Here is a 23,785-nt window from a genome sequence, read left to right on the forward strand (position 1 = left end):
CCTACGACGGGACTACTTTCAAAACAAACAGTGATCCAGGAGGGGCACCTCTCGTGTGTGTGTGTGTGTGTGTGTGTGTGTGTGTGTGTGTGTGTGTGTGTGTGTGTGTGTGTGTGTGTGTGTGTGTGTGTGTGTGTCTGTGTGTGGCCGCCAGTCCTGTAACGACTGGGTTGTCCTAACTGTTGTGTGTTGACGTATCGATTGTCTTGGATTAGCAGCTCGATGGAAACGCTGAAGTCCAGCAACAACCGGTGTAGCAACCCATAAAAGGAGACATGTGGAGCCATTTTTTTTGTTTTTATAAATGCCTTTGTGCAATTGTGTTTACTCTTGCGACCCAAATAGCTTTTTGGGGGGGTTATGACACTTGATATGCACACACACACACACACACTCACAGATGAGAGAGAGAGAGAGAAAAGAAACAACCTTACAGTGGCATCTAGCAACGGGACACATTACGTGACACCAGCAGTAATAAACCTGTTAGTCTTGACAGTTGTAATATGTGTGTGTGTGTGTGTGTGTGTGTGATAAAGAGATAGTGGATAGTGTGCTACTCTCTTCATCCTCCTTGCTGTCTTACTCGGCTCTAAAGTGATTTTGTTGCCATGGGTAACAGCAACATCATTTCTCCTCCACTCTTCATAGTCAAACCGAAGAAAGAAAAAAAATCATTTATATTTATTTTATGATGCTGCTGTTGATGTGAGCCCTTCAGAGAGAGGGAACGCCTTCATGGCAAACAGGATCCAACACGTCGAGTCCAAACTCAAGTTCTAACTTTGTTTAATACTTAATGCGCTCGGTGGGAAGCTTTATGTGCAATGTTCGCTTCACTTGGGAGCACAAACTGTAACAAAGAAAACGTGATGTTTGAGTTGAAGGTTTAAACTTCATCGGCCAATCACAACATTGCACAGCTGTTCTCCGACAGCAGCAGCAGCACTCGTGGAGTTTACGTGTTTGTTTATGAAATGAGTGAGTCTGAATATGTTTGGTGTTTTTGGCACATGTGGTATTAATGTGTGGAATAAAAATGTCAGTGCATGTTTCTGATTTGGCTGCAGGCATTCAGCTGGTCCATCTTTATTCAACCGTATATTTATTTAGCATGGTGAGGAGAGGGAGAGAGCAACGTGGTGAAAGCTGAGTGACTGAGGCGAGAGAGGCAGTCAATCATTTATATATATTTAGATACATATATATATGTGTATATATATATGTGTATATATACTGTATGTACATATATATAATTATATATATATATTTATTTATATATATATATAATTATATATATATATATAATTATATATATATTTAGAGAGATCCCTCAGGGAGGCTCAGTCATAGCCCTGGCCATATTGTTCCCCATCTATTAAGCATGTCACATCACATCAGGAATAAAATACTCTGATAATATGTTTCACACAGTTTTGTCCATTTAGAAATCAGTAAAACATTTTATGAGAGATAAATTGCTTTTGAGATTAAAGTTACAAAAACAATACACACACCAAATATCCAGGTTTATGATGTGGTTTACCTATTTTAACCATCTTTGCCACCATCCGCCTCTCATGTAATTGTCATATTAGTGTTTCATTCAATTATAATTAGCAGGAAACAAGAAAGCATCCGTGATCCGATTCCTTGATCAGGGAAACAGTCTGTAATCAATACTGACCTTTTACACAATACAGAGATAATGCTTTATTCACAATGAGCTATGATAAAGTTTTTTTTTTTTTTTTAAAGGATGATTTTCAGCATTGTATAACATGAGCATGTCCTCTGTGTGACAGTGGAGGAGTGAGGCGATAAAGGATGGATTAGTTACACTCACTGGTCTGTTGTACTATTGATGTTCCTGCGTTCACTGTCTTGATGGTAATCCTTGAATCACTCATGTGTTGGATCATTACTTCTTGACACACACACACACACATCATCCTTGCCTGGAGGACCATACAAGATGAGCGTGTGTGTTGCAACGTGCTCGGCAGCACACAGGCCTCTCTCTGTTTTCTCCTGCCCTGCCATCACAGCAGCAATCTGGTGTTTCCGAGCAGACGGACTCCACAACGAGCCGCCGTGGAATCAGGCATCGCAAATGTGTGTTTTTTATCTTTTTTTTTAATAGAAAAATTAGTTCTACTGCAGAAAACCCTACATTTGTGGTTATTTTGAGGCCTTATCCGACTAGATTGCATTATTTTGTTGGTGTTTCTCTTATTTTGTCCACCAGGAGTGTGCTTCAGACACATTGTTAGTTCTCCTTAATGTGCAGAGCTTGACAAATGTGATTTATCAGCGTGACCCAAAAAAATTAGGGATTATTTAATCCCCTTTAGGAAATTAATTTCCACCCTGTTAGCATAGCCATTATATTAAAGCCATAACACACAATGTATTAGTCAATATTTACATGATGTCCATTTACAATGAGCAACAACAACATTAAAAGTTCTTTCCTGCATGTTCATTGTCTCTGACATCCTTCACCTGGTTGTGGTGTGAGGGCCATGCGAGTGCTTTACTCTCCCGTTGTGATTGTCGCGATGGATATTTTGCTCTTTATATAAACCACATTTTCTGACCTTTTTTCTTCTTTCTAAAAGTGCCCTTATTTTAACACACATCTAAACGTCCCCACACACCTGGATAAACACACAAAGGGAGGTTGGTTAAACTACTTGACACCTTCATTGTGGTCCGGCTTCTGTTTTTGCCATGTGACATGGAACTCGCTGTTTATGTAAATATATGTTTAGCTCACGGCGTCTTTTCCCCCCTCAGTTATTTAAAGAAACAAATTATTTCAGGGTCAGCTCCTCTACCCTGTGGCACAACGCTCCGATTTCACTGGAATGTTTCTATTTTCTTTGGAGAGGGTTCGGCGAGGTAAGAAAAGACCGTGAAGAAAATGCAAAATAAAAATGTGCACGAGAAAATGCTCATCTCATCTCATCTCGTTTTTCTCTGTGCTGCATCGGTTTCTCGAGACTCGGTGGAGACCAGCTGCTGCTTCTGATTGGCAACAGACTGATAATGAGATTGTGGATTAGTATGGACTGGAATTATAAGTATTTGGCTCATTTATTTCTAAATGATGAGACAGTTGTTGCTTTGAGCATCTTTACAAAACTGCTTGTTTTGGAAGGCTGTAACTACTCATTACTTTGGAGGTTTTACATGTGGAATATGATGACTTCACACAGGAGCAGTGAATGCAGTCGTACGTTGTGGATGTGATTTTTCCCCGTCTGACGTTAGAAAGGATGCAAGCAAGAGGAGGCTAACATTAACCCCTTGAAACCTTTAACGTAGGAGCTAAGTGATTTTTCATCCGCTGGTCTGTTTTGTATGGATGTCAATTAAAAGATATTTATGTGAGGACAGTTGGCAGATAGGATTTTTTCAGCCTATCAATCTTTGATTTGCATCCACGGTCGACCCGCGTTTGATGTGAGGTGCCGATAGCAAGACTCTATCTTAAAATGCGTGTGCGTATCGTCTCAAACGTCTACCTACTGTGTATGCATGATGCATTTATGTATTTGTACACATTTATGAACTTGAATCTTGTTTTTCACGACGATGCTGGCAACCAATCAAAAACACAAACCTCAAGAGTATGATGGAAATGCTTTTAAGATGTCAAGAACATAGTTAGCATAAGTGAAGGACATTGTGCACAAATATATATATATACACTTCCTATATTTCACAGATGTGTGTAAGTCAGTGACAGAGATGAATATAAAAATAAAACCATCGGAAAACGGGGATCTGATTTATGAATTATTAAACATGTTTCAAATATATTTTAAATATTATTTTTTTAAATGCAGATGAAATATATATATATATATATATTATAACTAGAACGGGCACTCGGTAGAGCGCATACCTTCGCATATCACAAGACTGGGCATTGAATTATGAACATGTTGGCATTAGTTGCATGCCAATTGGATATAAATTGACCGCGCTATGGTAAAAAGAAGATTTTGACCTTTTCATGACCTTGACCTTTGAGCCGATCGATCCCAAAATCTAATCAAATGGTCCCCGGATAATAACCAATCATCCCACCAAATTTCATGCGATTCGGTTTAATACTTTTTTACTTATGCGAATAACACGCATACAAATACACGGCGATCAAAACATAACCTTCCGCATTTTCAATGCAAAGGTAATTTTATATATATATATATACAGTATATATATCAGATGTGTAAAATGGGCATTACATGTATATAACAAAGCTCATAAATGATGATACTATGTGCGTTTTTCTGAGTCATTACGACGTTGGTCATCTGAGGATCCACGCGCAGCGTGTGTGCAGCGCAGAGCACACACGCTGCGTGGCTGTGAGGGCGATAAGAACTGATACTTCTATATATAGAAGTACATGTATGTGGAGGCTTCAGAGCGAACTGCGCAGCAGAACGGAGGCCTGCCGCTGCGTACGAGCGAGGGGTACGCAGGTCGGTCCGAGCACGCCGTGTCGATTATCTCTGGGTGTGTATTCTATCTTTGTGAGGTGCAAATTAAGCTTTTAAACCCTCCGAGTGAGGTGTGTGTGTGTGTGGAACTTGAGAAGATATAAAGGAAAGGGTGAGGTGGGCTGAAGATTGCAAACAGCTGACTGTGTGTGTGTGTGTGTGTGTGTGTGTGTGTGTGTGTGTGTGTGTGTGTGTGTGTGTGTGTGTGTGTGTGTGTGTGTGTGTGTGTGTGTGTGTGTGTGTGTGTGTGTGTGTGTGAGAAAGAGAATACTGTATATACAGTAATTGTGTGTCCCTTCCTTCCTCTTCATCTGGTTCTTTGAGACTTTTTCTCCTCCACATCTTCCGAGTTAACTTTCTTGAAACATACCAATCCTGATGTTTCTGAACTCAGTGGCAGGAGGATACTACAGTACCGCGTGGAGCACATAAAACCCAAATACCTCGGTGTTCAGCACCCTGATGTGCACACACGACAGTTGGTTGCAAAAAGACACACAATACAAAATGACATCCAACATTAATTATGTGGTCTCATGAAAGTATAATTATTTCTCCAACAGCCTGAAGTGGGTGTGTGATCTTGTTGGAAAACATCCTTGCTTTGATTGTTCCGCCTCTTTATGACCCCGCGGGCACAACGATTTATTTTCGGTTGAGGATGTTGCACAAGGCCAAGAAGTGCAGTGGCTTTGTTTTTCTCTTTGAGCTCCGACTAAAATGTGTCTGAAAAACATCATGACCTTATTTAGTTTGGGGCCAAATTCTGAAGAGAAAAGAAACAGGATTATATATATATTTTCATTACCTCTCATGTTTTCATACAGTACTCCCATTATATTATGTGTACTACTAGCTTCAGGATACACTCGGTGGCCACGATTGGTTCACCTTCCTCTCGTTTAATAACTGCAGGAGTCGTAGCCTCTGATAAAACTGCTGCTTCAGCAGAAACCAATAATGCAGTGGAGCGCTCACTGCAGGGATCACAACAGAGCTGCATTTGGTGTATTCGCCATGTCAGACACAATTTCTAATGACTTATTCTGGAGATATCCAATGAGATTGTTCTCCATATTTCTGGAATATGTTTTAGTTTGGAACGAATCATCAGATCTTGTAACTGCGATCAAATTGAGTGTTGCACGGCATCATAAAAGCAAGTGTGAAGCAGTTCCACCGGTCATTCTCTGAGTGGTATTTTCATCCTCTTATCCTCTATTTCCTGTTTCCCCCGACAACAGCGGTCTGGCCTGTGAGGGTTAGGGTTAGGACACGGGATTTTAGAGAAGGTGGGCGTGGAGGAAGCTAGGCCGGAGGCGAGGGAGGTGAGACGGCTGCAATCGATCCGCACAGATTAACTGTATGTCAATGTTTCACTAGGAGAACCTCTTGCACAAGAACGGGGGGGGGGGGGCGTCGTCGTCGAGGGGATCGGGCGCAAAAGTTTCCTGTGACGAGATATTCTACATCAAATTAACAAGTCGTAATCCCCTTTTCTTGTATTAAGGGTCTTTTTCCTAATCCCTGCATATGTGTAATTTAATTTGATATAACGCTCGGCGGAGCGGCGTGCGTTCCAGATGCTCATTTTAAGGGTCGTTTAAAAAATAAAAAAAACATGACACCAATTATGTAACTGTGTTTTGAATGGCTGCCCTGCGCGTGTGTGTGTGTGTGTGTGTGTGTGTGTGTGTGTGTGTGTGTGTGTGTGTGTGAGCGTGCACGCCGGGTACTCCGCCGGCCAAGCAATGACACATTTCTTCATCGCTTTCAACTGGAGGCCAGATGATCCAAATGTTTTGAAGCTTGTCAGCTGCCCGTTTCTGTCTGTTGTTAAAAAGCAAGCTGCGTTCAAGACCCGGATTCTATGCGCAGTCATCACAGCGTTGAGCGGACACATGAAATGAGTATGCTGTAGATCAAGTACAGTTTGTTGTCTGTTCTGTCTTGGCAGTTGGTGTTTACCTCTTCTTGTTCGGTTCAATCTTGGCCTCTCTCTCCCTCTGGCATGCACGAATTGTTGGCCTATGATGCAATCCCTTATCCCTGCTAGTGTAAGTTGTCCAGCCAATCGGGGGGGGGGGGGGGGGGGTATCCAGTCAGCTCATGCTTGAAAACAGTATACTAAAAGTAGGAGGGACTTTAAATGTACTGTCCCACCCACTGTTGTCATCCCGGTTCAGCCTTTTTTTCAGTGTGTGTGTGTGTGTGTGTCATTTTGTGTTGTGGTGGAAAAGGAACAAGGCGACAGAAGGAAAAGGGAAAAGGAAGAGGGTCAACAGGGCCGAGGGGAAGAGACGAGGGAGGAAGTGGGCGTGTGTGTGTGTGTGTGTGTGTGTGAGTCAGGGAACACAGAGCTGCCATGGATGGTTTCTAAATTGATCTTCTCCACACGACTGACAGTAGGTAGTGTTTTTTGTCAACTCTGTGCGTGTGAATGTCTCCACTGTGGGGTCAATAAAGTGTCCTTACTTCTTATTATCATCCTCCTCCTCCACTTACATGTGTGCACACAACTTGCTCAGCTGTTACCCGAGAGGAGTGTGTGAGTCTGATGTTTGTCCAGGCTGTCGGCACATATTCATTGCTGCGTAACACGGATACTTTAACAGTTATTCATGCCTTTCTATTTTAAACTGTCCGTCTCTCCGTCCTCTTGATGAACTGAGAAGAAGACGTTAAAATGTGTCGTCTTTCCCCTTCCCCCAGTCTTCATGTAAACGCACGTGTGTGTGTGTGTGTGTGTGAGTGTGTGTTGTGTGAAAGATACACATGAGCGGTGAGGATCCTATTGTCCAGTAAAAGGCAACAGCAGAGGTTTCAGTTGTAAATGAGACAAAGAAATCTCTTACTCTCGTATTCAGTTCATCCAGCGGTGAATGGACTCATTGTGTGTGTAACTCGACGGGTGTTGGCTTATTATCACAAACAAACAGGGCTGCATAAATGCACTTTAACACGCACAACCAATTAGTTACACACGCAAACACTGTCATCCCGCGAGTTTGGGGATTTAGCCAAGCCTAGGTCACCGACGCCATTACCGCTGTTATTACTGCACTTATAGGCCTACAGGCCTGGAGAATTATAGCACATTTCCTCTTTGATGGTATTAGTTGACAGTTCTGTGCAGGATGTGTCTTTTCTTGCATGGTTTTTTTTTTTTAAGCTTCCCGCAGTCCTGCCCGGGCACGGCTTCATCCTGTAACCGCAGAGCCTCGAAATCTGTTCACCGACTTCTTGAATTCCACACGCCCTTCAGCTAACTGGTCATGGTGACTTGTTTTTGAGCATCACATCTCAGCGTTGTGGCCTACTTTAGGAGTTTAAATAAGCAGAAATGAGTCTATCGAATGCACATAACTATTAACACGCACATCATTTATTGAATTTTTTTATTTAACCCTCCTGTTACCTTCAAATGTACTAACATCTTTTACCCTTTTTGACCCCAGCGGTTAAAACCTCCAGAAAATGATTAGAATTAATATTGTTTCCCAAGTCGTGAGGTACTTTATGTTTGTTTGTTGACTACCTAAATAGCCCTTTAAATAAATAAAAAAGTTGATATTTATTATATGTTTTACACAGTGAAAAACAGCCTGGGGTCAAATTGACCCCAAAGAACACCGATGCGTACAAGTTGTGTACAGGACAGTGAAAACATATCATCATGTGAATTTTATGTCTTTCCAGTTGTCCCCCATAAATTAGGAAAAGTCATGAAATATGAAGAAAAGAAAAAATAATGTTAATCATTTTTTTAGAGACGTCAAACATTGAATGGGGTCAAATTTACCCCAACGGTAATAGGAGGGTTAAATGTATTTAACTAGGAAAAGATTAAAAATCTCCTTTACAAGAGTGTCCTGGACAAGACAGCAGTAGCACATAAAACAAAGTTTCAGACAAGTGACATACAATAAAAAAAAATTTAAAAAAATTGTTATCACATCATGAGTAAAACTAAGACTCAAGTCATCATATCCCAGTTTACACAGATGCACATACAGTCGGTACAGAAAGTATTCAGAGCCCTTTAAAAAAAAAGGAAAATTGAAATATCACATGGTCTCCTTATGACCATGTGATATTTCAGCTTTTCTTTTTCTGTCGAGATGGGGTGCTGAGTGAACATTAATGAGAAATAAGATGAACTTTTTTGATTTTAGCAAATGGCTGCAATGAAACAAAGAGTGAACATTTTAAAGGGGTCTGAATACTTTATGTTACCACGTTATTTTTCACAGCACTAAAAACACATCATGAGCAAAGCATTCACATGCACGCATGCATTTCATATTTGTCTAAACTTCACAGTAAAGCTGGACCATGACTGCTTTGTAAAAGACCGATGACTTACATGCATCAGCTGAACTGTAAATTCAAACTCATAATACATTTACTGTGATTGACTTTGAACACATGGTCTGACTTCTCACGCTACTCATTTTTTCATTGTGATCATTTGAGACATAATTCCTCTTTGGGATTTTCTTAATATTATTTTTTTGCTTTTTGCAATGAAACAGTTAAAAAAACAACAATCATAAACAAAGAGACAACAGTCGCCTGGTATTATTTTAGTTTCAGCGTCCTTAGTTCCTCGCCTACCCACTAATACGTGTGTCTAAATATAGACGGACGTCATTACAGATGGTTTTAGTATCAGTGTGTGAGAACTATACGCTACACCTCCTGCGGTTGATCCCTCTTCTACTTTCTATCGAGAGAGCTTCTTCTCATCAAAATCCCACAGAGATACTTCGATACTCTTGAAGCGCATATTGTTCTTTTATAGAGAACAATGCATATTTATATTTAGACAAAACACGTGCTGCTTACCAGTAATCATGTCAGACTGTCCCTCAGTGTGAAAGTGACGCGTTCTCATCGTTGACAATTTAAGAAGTGACCTTTACCCCATTGCAGTCTCCAGATCGTAATTTGATGGTGTGTGTGCAGATGTGCGCACATGGGGGGGGGGTCTCCTCGTCATCGAGTGTGTAATGTTCATACCAACTGTTTATCTTAAGGCCGTGGACATTCTGCTGAGACACTAGTCATTGATGCAAATGGCGTGTGTACTTTTTGTATTTCAGACTGGATATTTTTTTCCATATATGACCTTCTCACTTCATTGACACACAATAGGGTATACGCATCCATGAGAACATGCTGCAGCAGCACTTTTAACATACCATTTGTATTCCACATGTCTTCAGGCTGGCTCTGATGAATGACTGATCAAGTCGGCCAAGTTGGAGCACTGGTGTGTGTTGCTCGGCAGAATACTCAAACCTTGCGGCTGTATTTTCTATAATGGAATGAGACTGAGTAACGCACGAGGCTCGAGTTTTGCGACTAATTCAAATGATGTTTGTATGTTTTTTAGTTCCAATCAGAGCTGGTCATTCGTATCATTGTGTGTTCAGAGGAAACTCGATCTCCTATTCAAATATTAAGCAAAATGGTGCCCAGCCACAAAGATTTAAATGCAGGATTAAAATTTACCATCACAAAAAAATTGGAAGACAGGTGTTTTTTTTCTTTTTTATACACTCAACAACAAAATAGAACTGCTATGTCTATAAGTTAGAAGTAGGCCAACATGTGTGAAACTAATTAAAGTAATTTTTTAACCTGGATCTCCAACTCTTTAATTATATACATACTCTAAATATACGTCTATATATGTCCTTTGATCCATATTTCATTTGGTATGTTGTACAAAAGCATATGGTCTGATCTCGAGGCAATGTGGTCGTAGCAGAGTGCAGTATTAACCGTGTGTGTGTGTCTTTGTTTGTGTAAATCTCACCACAAGTCACAAGTGTGTGTTTGTATTTCAAATCCATGAACACTTTCATGGATTGTTGTGGATTTATTATTATAGGATTTCTCTTTAACCACCGACTTGTTGTGTGGTTAAATCTCCTTTATTGCTCCGCGTTGTGGTTATTTGACGTATGAATCAGACACCAGTCACATGGCCACACTGGTTTGTCTACATCTGCTGCTGACTGCACACTCGGGACTGCTTCTCCTTCCCCAAACTGGTATTAACCGAGAACTAACACCATAACAATGAACACGTTATCCTCTAATAAGCAGCTTTGATGACCGTGCTTCCTCGTGCGTGCTAGTGTATGTTTACCGAGCTCGAGCAGCCCCTGAAAGTGACACTCGCTGTAAAAAGGTATTATACAAAAAAGATAGGCACATATTCATGTTCACATTCCTTTCTCCCCGCAGGTCAACTTCTGTCCTTGTCCGTGGCTTTAAACGTCCTCTGCCATGGCGAAGCGTGAGGCCGGGAGCACCAGCCCGGTGGTGCGTCAGATAGACAAGCAGTTTCTGGTGTGCAGCATTTGTCTGGATCGCTACTCCAACCCCAAGGTCCTGCCCTGCCTGCACACCTTCTGCGAAAGGTAACTAGCTAGCTAACGTGTGTGTGTGTGTGTGTGTGTGTGTGTGTGCTCTCGGTTCGAATGAGGTCCTTATTATTACTTACTGACACGCTCATGCTACGTGTAATTATTGCCGAGTCATGCAAAAGACCGGTTCCGCTGGGATAGTCGAGTGCATGCCGCAGCATCGGGGAACGTCATTGCCTTAGAAAAGGCTCAATTATAATTCCTCAATCTACATTGCCTCGGAAAGATTACTGGTTTACTCCTCATCCTATGATCAAACAAATGTGTGTTAAATACTTTTGCATACAGAGTACACGTCATACATTTTTTTCTAGGGGGCGGGGGCACATTTAATCCCCTGTTGAATTGGATGACGTGATCTGCAGCCCTGCTGAGGTGAACAGATGTTTGTCGAAAGCTATATTTGATAGTCGAGGGGGTTTTAGGTCTGAGCTGGCAACCCCATGCCGGGCCTCGTCTGTTTGGTATGATATTGTATATTCTTTTTAATTCCGCTCGCCCCTTTTTTGTTCATTATTCAGAGATCAGGATCATGAGTTTTCCATGGGTTGTGCAACTGTTTCAAATGAGGCCCAAATAAATGCCATCCTCCTCCACTAGGGGCGTGTGGCCTCTTGATTTGACTCAAGCAGCCTGAGTGTGGCACGAGCTCTAAGGTCATTGAAAATGAACAGGTGGAACAGCTTTCGGTTTTTGAATAAATTATGAATTATTCATTCAGTTCTATTTGCACATTTATTTTATTTTATCGGACAAAACAATTTGAAATATATATAAGTCAAACTAACAGATTTGGGTTTTATTCATGCTGTGATCTAAAAATATATATATATATATAATTTATATTTTTCCGTCACTGTTTTATGTTGTATTGTTTAAAACTTTGTGTAACGTGCTACTGCTGCTGTCTTGGCCAGGACACTCTTGTAAAGGAGATTTTTTTATCTCAATGAGGCATTTCCTGGTGAAATAAATGTAAAAAAAATAAAAATAATAAACAATGAACGTTATCATAAGGTGTCACCCAGTCACGGACCGGCGGGTTGTATTTGTGACAACAGTAATGTCTCCCGACTTCAAAGCGTCACAGTGGCGTTGGCAGACCATCGATAGACGTCGTCTGAAGCGACAACTGCACTTTACGAGTCATTCTGCTGCGGCTGGTGTTCACATGCGGGCCGAGCCGCTGCCAGACGTGCACAACAACAAGAGACTTACACACGACACTGACCTCGGGTTTGGTGCAGCGTCAACCGACAATTTACTGACAACGAAAGCTGGAGGAAAAACAACCGTCAAATATACTCTGCTGGATGTCCGTCGGGCTGCAGGCCAGAAGTCTGGTCGTCTGCAGCTGAACTTTGCTCTCTGTGGGTTTGTTTTCTGGGAAATAGATGTGTCCCCCGAGGGCAATTTAACCTTCCTAACATTCCAGGGGGGGGGGGGGGGTATAGGTGTGTGACCGTTTCCGGGTTGAGGCCAGAATCCCAAACACGTTCACACTCACACGAAACGTGCCGAAGCGAAGACAAACACAGGCACATCGACTCTCTCTCTCTCTCTTTGTGATTGTTTCCCCAGAGATTCACTTCCTCAAATCGGGAGTGTGCGTGTCTTCTCCTGGGGCCGCGTGTCACGTGGATTGACTCGGATTGACACTTTTACACTATTTGTTGTGACAGCAGCACTATTTAGGAAGTGTCTCTCAATTACTGTGAAACGTTGAATGCTCTCTCTCTCTCTCTCTCTCTCGTATTCCTCTCCTCCCCTGTCTGCTCTATCTGTGAATTGAGTATGATTTATAATTGTATTCGGAATGAAGCAAAACTAATCATCTGGGTCGATTTTAAATACTAATAGTTCCTTGACCCACCCCCCCCCTCTCTCTCTCCAGTTGCCTCCAGAACTACATTCCCCCGGAGTCTCTGACGCTCTCGTGTCCGGTGTGCCGGCAGACGTCCATCCTGCCAGAGAAAGGAGTTTGTGCTCTGCAGAACAACTTCTTCATCACTAACCTCATGGAGGTTTGACACTTATTGGTTGTGAATGTATTGAATGGAGCAGTGGCTCTCAAATGGGGCTACGTGAAGGCGCTCCATGAGATTTCTTTTAAATATATATATATCTAAAATGATCGTCCATTAAAAAGTGCTTTAAAAAGTAAATGTAAATTTAAAAACAGATTTTTATAATTGTTTGTATTAAATCAGACACTACTGGCACAGCACTGTGTATCACATCTTTTTTTTTCAACCCAAAATGTCACCGCTGGATAGGGGGTACTTGGCTGAAAAAATATTTTACAGGGGTTACATCACTGAAAAAAGGTTGAGAACCACTAGAATAGAGGGTGCTGAAATGGACAGGAGTAGAATATGTGTGTTTATGTCCCGAAGAGAATGAAGTCAGCAACAGACGAGAAAGGGAAGTCCGACAAAGAGAAAAGCATCTGGTGGCGTACCGTGTGCTGTTATGTCCCCAATTTAATTTCTCCCACCTTTTCAAATATTGTAATTGTAACTTATGAAAAGAAATAAGATGGAAGTTTAAAAATGTCAACCAGGTTCTTCAGCGAGACCCAGAGTGCTCCCAGCCGGATGCCTGCAGTGTCCTGGAGTCCGTCAGCGCTGCAGCTGCAGTGAAGCCCCTCTGCTGCCCAAACCACGAGGGAAAGGTGGGCAGCGCTGCTGTGACGCCTCGGTCCAGTCATCACCTCACTCAAAAAAACTGAGTTTTATTCATCAGCAATCATAAATTTCAAGGGAAAAGAATCTTCAGAAACGACGACGATAGTGAATCTGTTTGTCGCCCTCTGCAGGTGATGGAGTTCTACTGCGAGTCGTGTGAGACCGCCATGTGTCGGGACTGCACCGAGGGCGAGCACCGGGACCATGTGACCGTCCCGCTGCAGGACGTCGTGGAACAGCACAAGGCCGCTCTGAAGACACAGCTGGATGCCATACTGAGCAGGTAGGGGACTCGATACCTTGATAAAGCTTTCACAATCTTGGAAGCGTAAGCGTTTGGGCCCAGGTCAAAGGTCACCTGTGCTATGCTTTGGGTTTAGTGGCCGAGGCCCAATTTAGATTCATCGCCCTTTTTTAACCCTCCTGTTACCTTTGGGGTCAATTTGACCCCATTCAATGTTTAACACCTCTAAAAAAATGATTGGTGTCATGTTTTTTGCTTCATATTTCATGACTTTTCCTAATTAATTGAGGACAACTGGAAAAATCTAAAATTCACGTGATGATATATTTTCAATGTCCTGAACACAACTTGTACCCATCGGTGTTCTTTGGGGTCAATTTCACCCCAGGCTGTTTTTCACTGTGTAAAACATATAAGAACTAGAATGGGCACTCGGTAGAGCGCATACCTTCGCATATCACAAGATTGGGCATTGAATTATGCACATTTTGGCATTAGTTGCATGCCAATTGGATAAAAATTGACCGCGCTATGGTAAAAAGAAGATTTTGACCTTTTCATGACCTTGACCTTTGACCCGATCGATCCCAAAATATAATAATAACCAATCATCCCACCAAATTTCATGCGATTCGGTTTAATACTTTTTTAGTTATGCGAGTAACACGCATGCAAATAAATAAATAAATAAATACACGGCGATCAAAACATAACCTTCCGCATTTTCAATGCAAAGGTAAATATCAACTTTTTTATTTATTTAAAAGGCTATTTAGGTAGTCAACAAACAAACAAAAAGTATCTGACACCTAAACTTGGGAAACAATATTAATTCTAATAATTTTCTGGAGGTTTTAAATGCACGGGTAAAAGATGTTTAGTACATTTAAAGGTAACAGGAGGGTTAACAGATGTTCTTTCTACAATATCTGTAAGGAAATGTCCCATTGTGTCAACCTGCAGGCTTCCTCAGTTAACGGCCTCCGTCGAGCTGGTGACCGAGGTCTCCCGCCAGCTGAACGAGAGGAAGAACGACGCGGTGTCGGAGATCAGCGGCACGTTCGAAGAGCTGGAGCGGGCGCTGCGTCAGCGCAAGACGTCCCTCGTCGGCGACCTGGAGGCCATCTGCAGCACGAAGCAGAAGGTGAGTGTTGCACACGCGGCCACGTCTCTGATCCACGCATCTTTTAGTTCAGCCTGCTGACTTTCTCGGCTTCCCTCGCAGGTCCTGCAGGCTCAGCTTTCGTCTCTCCTCCAGGGGAAGGAACACATCCAGAGCAGCTGCAGGTTCACCGAGCAGGCTCTCAGCCACGGGAGTGCTACGGAGGTGGGCCGGCAGATTGTAATATTCACGAGCAGGATATCAAACCAGTTTACGAGTTACAATTTGAGGTTGCGGTTTTGTTGCCGGCATGCGCTTGAGTCTTGGAATGCAATGTGTGTCTCTTCCAAGTTTAGGTGCTGCTTGTTCAGAAGCAGATGAGTGAGCGCGTGACAGCGCTGGCCAAACACGATTTCCCGGAGAGACCACATCAGAATGCACACCTGGACTGTCAGGTATTACCTGTTGCTTATTCTCATTCTATTTCCCTGCTCTTGATATGTGATTTTCCCGCATGGTCACAAAAAGAGGCTTTTCACTGTTTTTTTAGTGGATCTAATAATATCCAGGTGAAATCTTAAGTCGCTTTTTTTCTTTTAAAAATGTGCATGTTTTAAACTCTTGGGGTTAAGAAAGAAAACGTACTTTGTGGAACATATATACATTACAGCTGGGTTAAGCTGTTTTCTACAGTGGAGTTCACACACGACAGTATGTAAATGCAGGATCAGCAGTTTTATTTAACTGTAATAACATCCGCATATGTTTTGAGGAAAATTGCAAATGCTTTTTGTGGATTTCAGTTGTATTCAAAACAGTGAATATAATATTTGTTGATTTTTTAAAATATATTTTCTTTTCATAATGAAACCATTTTTTGTGAAAATGTAAAAGTCTTTAAAGAAATTACAAAATATGTGTGTGAATCCTTCTCTTGCTGGATAAATATATATTTATATAATACTTGTTGATTTTTTAAAATATATTTTCTTTTCATAATGAAACCATTTTTTGTGAAAATGTAAAAGTCTTTAAAAAAATTACAAAATATGTGTGAATCCTTCTCTTGCTGAACTGCAGACACACAGAGACAAACTGTAACTTCTGAGAGCAAACAGGGATTTTGCATTGGAAGATATTGTTTATCATACGTGTCGTCTCCTCTAGGTGGAGACTGAGGGTCTGCGACGCTCCATTCAGAACCTGGGAGTTCTCCTCACCACGGCCGCTGTGGCTCACACCTCAGTAGCCACGGGAGAAGGCCTCCGCCATGCAACTACTGGGCAGCACCACACGATCACCGTGACCACCAAAGACAAAGTAAAGTCTGGAGCATTTCGTTTTTGCTTGAAGTCACATATGTTTTCATATATACTCATGCACCTTCACTTTATTGTTTGTATATATATTATACATATCCACTGTATATTATATCTGCATGGCAATTATTTTTCTATATCATCATGGAAGCTTATATTCTGTTATTCAGCTTTTAAATACAATACTAAATTATATATGTTAACCTAAACATTCTTTCAAATCAAAATGAAAAAGATTTATCTTCAGTTACCTTTTTAAATCTTTTTAAACTAAATTATTATAACAAATTAAATCATGCATTTGGCTCTTATAATCACCTTCCTAAAATAATGGCATATGTAATTTTGTACCTAAATCATCTCCTCGTGATACTGGCCACCTCTGGTAAAATCGCCCACATCCTCAATTGAACACATCATGTGATTCTAACCCTGTAGCATAATATATCACTATATATATATATATATATATATATGATGAATATGTGGTCAAGTTATTTGTGTTTTCTGAAAAACCTGTAAAAATGACATGCCATTATTTTAGGAAGGTGACGATATATACTGCTCTCCTATTGCACTGCTGGTCAGATGCCAACTGACATCCCGTTGCCTCAGTACCTGTACTCTGTGCAATGACAATAACATTAAATCTGAATCTGATATTTCAGTTTATTTATTATTCAAATTCCCATTTTAAGCTATTTTTTTCACTTGAACAGGGACTGTTATGAGTGTGATGTCCGGACAACGTGCCGCCTCAGAGGCCGCAGCCATGTGCCAATTACTCATACAACAAGATGCTGAATGATCTTGTTCTGAAATTGAATCAATGACCTCTCTCTCTCTCTGCAGGATGGTGAGTTGGTGCGGACAGGAAATGCTCTTTTAAAAGCAGAGATAACGTCTGTCGACGGAAGCCGCATGGCAGAGGTGGATATAGCGGACAATAAGAATGGGACGTACGAGGTAGGCTACACGTTGCGCTCCGAGGGAGAGTACTCTTTTGCTCTGTTGCTGTACGGCCAGCCGATACGGGGCAGTCCGTTCCGCCTGCGGGCAATCAAGCCCTCGGATGTGCCACAATCTCCAGATGACGTGAAGAGGAGGGTGAAGTCTCCCAGCGGGACAGGGGGTCACATACGGCAGAAAGCGGTGCGTCGTCCGTCCAGCATGTACAGCACCACCAAGAAAAAGGAGAACCCCATTGAGGACGAGCTCATCTATAGAGTGGGTAAGACGGATGACCGGTCCAAGAGGGGAACTGAGTGCCGTGTGTAGACATCACGGTTAAGACTTGCGAAATTAGTTTGTAGTTTTTAGACTGACATCCTGGCTTCTGTTTTCTCTTCATGCACATAGTTGCTGTGACTTGAATGAAGAAGTGACATGCAGAAGAAGAAAAAACACTAACAAGCTACAGGATGTAAACGTAGAAAACAAATGTTGTGAAATGACTCCAGGAATGGGGAGAAAGTGTGTTGGTCGCTCACTTAAAATGTTGACTTTCAGGTGTTGGATGTCAGTGTACCTGTCTTGCAAATATTATGTGTAAATGAATGAAGGTGAAATATTCTCACTGTGAAGGATTATGTTACTCAAGTTGTTGTTTTTTTAACTGTACTGACATGAAACACAACTTTCAATTGACGTGGTATGTAGAAAATCAATTTGAACACTTCAGGTGTGTTTTGAAAAAAGATCATAAGGATGAGTTTTAGTCCATAACCCCTGGTTTGAGCCTTTAAAGGACAGGGTTACAAACTGAGACATAAGAATATATGAAATGGTGCATTTACTGAATGAGTTATTATTTCATTTTTCAGGTTCCCGAGGCAGAGAAAAGGGGGAGTTCACAAATCTGCAAGGGATATCAGCCTCTCGTAACGGTAGAGTCGTGGTGGCTGACAGCAACAATCAATGCATACAGGTGAGACGGAGAGAGAGGAACATGTGTGGTCACACAGAAGAGGAAAATACTCTTATGTGATACTCTTATGTGATACTCTGTGATTGTGACACTTTTAACTCAAAAGGGGCTCTTTGGTGGAATCCGTTCCAGGTGTTCTCCAACGATGGAACGTTTAAGATGCGCTTTGGGCTCAGAGGTCGTTCTCCGGGGCAGCTGCAGAGGCCCACAGGCGTCACTGTGGACATGAACGGTGACATCGTGGTCGCCGACTATGACAATCGATGGGTCAGCATCTTTTCCTCTGACGGCAAGTTCAAGGTGAGATCTTGAGAGAAATTATTGTTGAACTGGCCGTGTGTGTGTGTGTGTGTGTGTACTCGTAAGTATGAGTTTGTGGGTCCCTGTGTCTGGGCACCACAAACTAATACTTACGAGTACCGTGTTTAATTTAAATGAGCTCAGGATCCCCCTGATACGCCACAAAGTGAGAAAATATGGAAAAGTGTGTGTAACGGTTTTTTGGAATTTATACTCTCTACTGCCCTCGTGGTGTAAAGTTGCTGATGCCGCAGATACACACACTTCCTGTAGTGTATAATTTTAGCCAATGAGAGGCCTTTGTTCATTACATTACCTTCGAAGGTTATGTTTTGATCGCCATGTATTTATTTATTTGTATGAGTGTTTGCGTGTTATTCGCATAAGTCAAAAAGTATTAAACCGAATTGCATGTAATTTGGTGGGATGATTGGTTATTATTCGGGGACCATTTGTTTAGATTTTGGGATCGATCGGGTTAAAGGTCAAATGTCAAGGTCATGAAAAGGTCAAAATCTTCTTTTTACCATTTTTATCCAATTGGCATGCAACCAATGCCAAAATGTTCATAATTCAATGCCCAATCTTGTGATATGCGAAGGTATGCGCTCTACCGAGTGCCCGTTCTAGTTTGATTTGTTTCTTGCTGTGAACACAGCTGTGTTGTAACTGTTGCACACTGTAGTGAAACTTAACAAAATGCTATCTAAATATCTCATTTCAAAAGTCTTTTCCATCTTTCTTTCCGTCCTAAAATTGGTTGTCGCCCTTCCCTCAGAATAAGATCGGTTCGGGTCGGCTCATGGGACCTAAAGGTGTCGCCGTGGACAAGAATGGACACATCATCACCGTGGACAACAAGGCCTGCTGCGTCTTCATCTTTCAGTCCAATGGGAAGTTAGTGACTAAGTTCGGAGGCCGGGGGACGGCCGACAGACAGTTTGCAGGTGAGAAGTATGAAATGAATAAAGCTCTTTTCATGACTGGCAAACTATACTCTCTCTTTTAATGTCAGAGAAGCAGCCGTGTCTACTGGCTTTTAAAGTAACTCTGTCATGATATTTCACGACACAAAATATCACATAAGTACTATTTTTATTATTTGGGATTTTGAAATAGATAAATACTTTAATTAAAACTAAGAAGATGTCAAATCAATATTTGTTTTTGTGGACAACTTTACTGCCAGTATGATAAAAACGATAATGAACTATTGTGCTCACATTTCATGTCTGTATATAGACCATTGCATTTGATTTTTCATTCTGTTTAAAAATATAAGCCTGTATATACACAAATATAAAACCTCAGCAATATTGAGCGCCCTGCTCCCCCCGATGTCTGCGCCTGTGTGGACCGGCCCACTCTTCTTCTTTGCTTATCCTCCATCTCTGACGACCAATTTTCCTTCCTTTCTGTTCCTCAATCCAGAAAAACTTGGTCCAAACTTTAATAAATCTGACCCAGTTTTCAGTAAGTACTAAGTGTGGCCTTGCTGCAACCTGAATCCCACAGTGCAGTGCCCTGTGTCTAACCCCCTGATCATGTGACTGCCCTCCTGAGAACTCAGATTGTCGACAAATCAAAGCTCTGCCTGTTCAATAATGATCTGAAATACGAACATGCGCTTTTTAATAATCCCTTACTTTTACGATAATGAATATTGCATTGTACATTGTGGTTTTTGAGTCAAAGGCGATTAAAGATAAGTGTGTATGATGTTCACAGCTCGGACTTCAGTGCCATGAAACTAACCAATGCTCCCTGTTTGCTACAAGAGAGTTGGATCAGTGGGTGAATACCCATGGTACCTTTTTTTATTTTTTTATTTTATAAACCATCATAGTTGATGTCTCCGACAGCCTTGAGCTTTTTCAATATAATATCATTTAGAGATTGGGTATTGATTTGACACTGAAATAAAACGGTAAAACATGTGTAGCTCATGTTGAAGCATCTAAATAAAGCATGAAAGGAACGCCGCCACTCCTCTCCGGGCCAAGCTGAATGTTGTGTTGAAACTACTAACGGTCAAAGGGAATGCTGCTAACTTCCAGTCACGGCAAATTCCACATCTACCTGCCTCTCTCTCTTTATCCAGGTCCGCACTTTGTTGCCGTGAACAACAAAAATGAAATTATCGTGACGGATTTCCACAATCACTCCGTGAAGGTATGCTATATCTTTCACTCATAAGATTAATTATCTGGAGCATGGATGTATATTCCTTATTTCAGATACATGTATACTCTCTATCAGGGTACGACATTTACATCTTTTTTAGGGGGCAGTTGTTGCCCCCACTGACTGAAATCCAGGGATATAACAACAAAAATTGGGGGCACTTTTTGAAACATGTGAAATAACATTTTAATTTTGTTCAAAAATGATAAATAGACTTATTTATGCTTTCAGTATATGAGCAATTGTCAAACAAATGGCAATAATAAGACTATTAGGCAGTAGTCTACAGATTCAAAGTGTTTTCGAAGATTTTTTTTAACAGAAAACAGAAGTCAGACAATCATATTCAATTGTATTCTCATTTTTTAATGTTTATTTATTTGTTATTCTTTTTTTTTTAACAATAATAACTCATTTCTTTGTTTTTTATAATTCAAAATTATATTTATTGATTTTTGTGTATGTACCTACCGAGTACAGGCAATAAAGGTAGGACACACACACAAAGAACAAAAACAAATCGCTATTAAATTATCATAATTACTAGAGGAAATTACGGGGGCATTTTTTGCCCGTCTCCTAGTTGTATCAGGGGCAAAACTATATTTCATAGGGGCAGTTTTGCCCTTTGCCCTCGTATATTCCCGACGCTGCTCTCCGTATAGTTTATGGCAGATCGATCAAAATGCTCATGGATACAGACAAACACGCGTGTTTTTTCCTGCCCAGGTGTACAATGCAGATGGAGAGTTCTTGTTCAAATTTGGCTCTCACGGTGAAGGCAACGGTCAGTTCAATGCTCCCACCGGTGTGGCCGTGGACGCCAACGGAAACATCATCGTAGCTGACTGGGGTAACAGCAGAATACAGGTGAGACGAGATTTAGTCTGCCATCAACTTCACAATAAGCCTTGAAGACTGTTTTATATTTCAGCTAAACGAAAAGATACTGAAGCTACAACGGATATATTTTATAATGAAACAGCAGCACATTAAAGTGTCTGATCGCAGCCGCTTGAAACCTGCAGTGTTGAATATCTTTGATTATTTATTTATTGCTACGGGGTCAGATCAGTCCCAATAATTGCAAAAGGACGGAGAGAGATTCACAAATGCAAACACAAAGATTCACAAATGCTCACAGAACAATTCATAAGTATAGTCGATTTCCAAATGCACGCAGAACGATTCACAAATACATTCCATCGCACACATAAATAAATTCAGATTTATATAAATGTAAAATAAAAATCACAAATATATTTCTGCATTTCGATGTGGATTTTTGTATTTGTTTATGGATTAGTATGTACTTGTTTGTCGATTTTTCTGCATTTGTTTGTGTTTTTTTTATTTTATATTCCAAATTTTTTTATTTTACATTCCAATTTGGATTCGCAAATGTTTTTTTTCTTCTAACTTAAACCTATCTGTAGCCAATCAGATGTGGCCCACGATAGTGTGTTGCCACATGAACACTGAAACTCTAACCATTGTGTGTTTTTTTTCTTCTATTTGTAGGTGTTTGACAGCGCAGGCTCCTTCTTATCTTACATCAACACGTCAGCAGACCCGCTGTACGGGCCCCAGGGCCTCGCCCTCACCTCAGAAGGACACGTGGCTGTTGCCGACTCTGGAAACCACTGCTTCAAGGTGTACAGATACCTGCAGTAGGCAGACACAACCGTTACTCACACAAGTTAAGATCCCTCACTGCTTCTGGACAGCAGACCGCAACGGGACTGAAACACGTCACTGCGGCCCCCGGGTTCCACTCATCCATTTGACTCCACATTATTCAGAAGATCCAAAAATTCAGAGCTTCAGAGAAAATAATTGGAGATAAATTAAAACAAAACAAAGCATCAACAATTCAAGTGTAATCAAAATGTATGTTAATAAACTAGCTATCCCAAATATTATTGCAAGAGGTCACATTAATTACCTCGCTGAGGAAAAAACTTATCTCAGGAGACTATTCTGGTTTATAAAGAAATTCACTTCCACGAGCAAATAATGAATGAAATATCCTGTGATTGGATGTTTCCTTATTTAATCAGTTATCAATTAGTCTACCTTTACAGGGTTCATACGGTCAGGGAAAACCTGGAAAAGTCATGGCATTTTAAAATGGTTATTTCCAGGCCTGGAAAAAAGTCCTGGAATATTATAATGAAATCCCAAAAGTCTTGGAAAATACATGGAAATGTGTTATATTCAAATGTTAATTCATGCAATCTGATTAAAAGAATAAACATTTAGATAAATATGTATTCTTTTCATCAAACTATTGCCTTTCATTCATTTGTGTCATTTAATACACTGAGATTTCACCAAATGTTTGGTCCATTTGGTTTAAATCATGGAAATCCAGTGGTCAACATGTGTATGAACCCTGCTTTAACTTAGGAGTTGTGTATTAGAAAAGAAAACGTAACTGTCAATGACCTTCTGGAACAAGGTGTTGCAGTATTTCCCAATACAGCATGTGTGTGTGTGTGACTGTGACCGCACCAGCCTGCCAGTCTTCACTGCAATTCCTTTGGGCAATGCAGACGGGCAACTCTTCCAGCAACCGGCAAACCAACTGAGAAGTGTACTATGGCCCAAGAGGATGTGACCTCAGTCATAAGAGGATGTGACTTAAGTCATAAGAGGATGTGACCTAAGTCAGAAAAGGATGTGACCTAAGTCACAAGAGGATGTGACCTCAGTCATAAGAGGATGTGACCTCAGTCATAAGAGGATGTGACTTAAGTCATAAGAGGATGTGACCTAAGTCATAAGAGAATGGGACCTAAGTCATAAGAGGATGTGACTTAAGTCACAAGAGAATGGGACCTAAGTCATAAAAGGATGTGACCTAAGTCACAAGAGGATGTGACCTAAGTCATAAGAGGATGTGACCTAAGTCACAAGAGAATGGGACCTAAGTCATAAAAGGATGTGACCTAAGTCACAAGAGGATGTGACCTAAGTCATAAGAGAATGGGACCTAAGTCATAAAAGGATGTGACCTAAGTCATAAGAGAATGGGACCTAAGTCATAAGAGAATGGGACCTAA

General features: G+C 41.0%; 1 protein-coding gene across 5 annotated transcripts in view; it reads left to right on the plus strand.

The window, feature by feature from the left end:
- LOC130211591 (tripartite motif-containing protein 3-like) overlaps window positions 1–22,993 on the plus strand; it is a 31,416-nt gene extending 8,423 nt beyond the window's left edge. For 2 of the 5 annotated variants that reach the window (XM_056442438.1, XM_056442457.1), the window contains 16 exons: window positions 10,776–10,951; window positions 12,852–12,981; window positions 13,521–13,631; window positions 13,776–13,927; window positions 14,852–15,032; window positions 15,114–15,215; window positions 15,347–15,445; window positions 16,158–16,310; window positions 17,162–17,540; window positions 18,133–18,236; window positions 18,369–18,536; window positions 19,315–19,483; window positions 19,968–20,009; window positions 20,638–20,708; window positions 21,450–21,590; window positions 22,242–22,993. In XM_056442438.1, coding sequence (XP_056298413.1) covers window positions 10,818–10,951; window positions 12,852–12,981; window positions 13,521–13,631; window positions 13,776–13,927; window positions 14,852–15,032; window positions 15,114–15,215; window positions 15,347–15,445; window positions 16,158–16,310; window positions 17,162–17,540; window positions 18,133–18,236; window positions 18,369–18,536; window positions 19,315–19,483; window positions 19,968–20,009; window positions 20,638–20,708; window positions 21,450–21,590; window positions 22,242–22,394 — 2,289 coding nt within the window. In that variant the 5' untranslated portion in view covers window positions 10,776–10,817 and the 3' untranslated portion in view covers window positions 22,395–22,993. Of the gene's footprint in view, window positions 1–6,738; window positions 6,927–10,775; window positions 10,952–12,851; window positions 12,982–13,520; window positions 13,632–13,775; window positions 13,928–14,851; window positions 15,033–15,113; window positions 15,216–15,346; window positions 15,446–16,157; window positions 16,311–17,161; window positions 17,541–18,132; window positions 18,237–18,368; window positions 18,537–19,314; window positions 19,484–19,967; window positions 20,010–20,637; window positions 20,709–21,449; window positions 21,591–22,241 lie in introns of those variants that run through there. The other 3 variants (XM_056442447.1, XM_056442430.1, XM_056442466.1) reach the window with 3 other exon arrangements.
- Window positions 22,994–23,785: the final 792 nt, after the last annotated feature.

Source organism: Pseudoliparis swirei, chromosome 3 (assembly GCF_029220125.1).
Source record: "Pseudoliparis swirei isolate HS2019 ecotype Mariana Trench chromosome 3, NWPU_hadal_v1, whole genome shotgun sequence".
NCBI classification, from domain to species: Eukaryota; Metazoa; Chordata; class Actinopteri; order Perciformes; family Liparidae; genus Pseudoliparis; species Pseudoliparis swirei.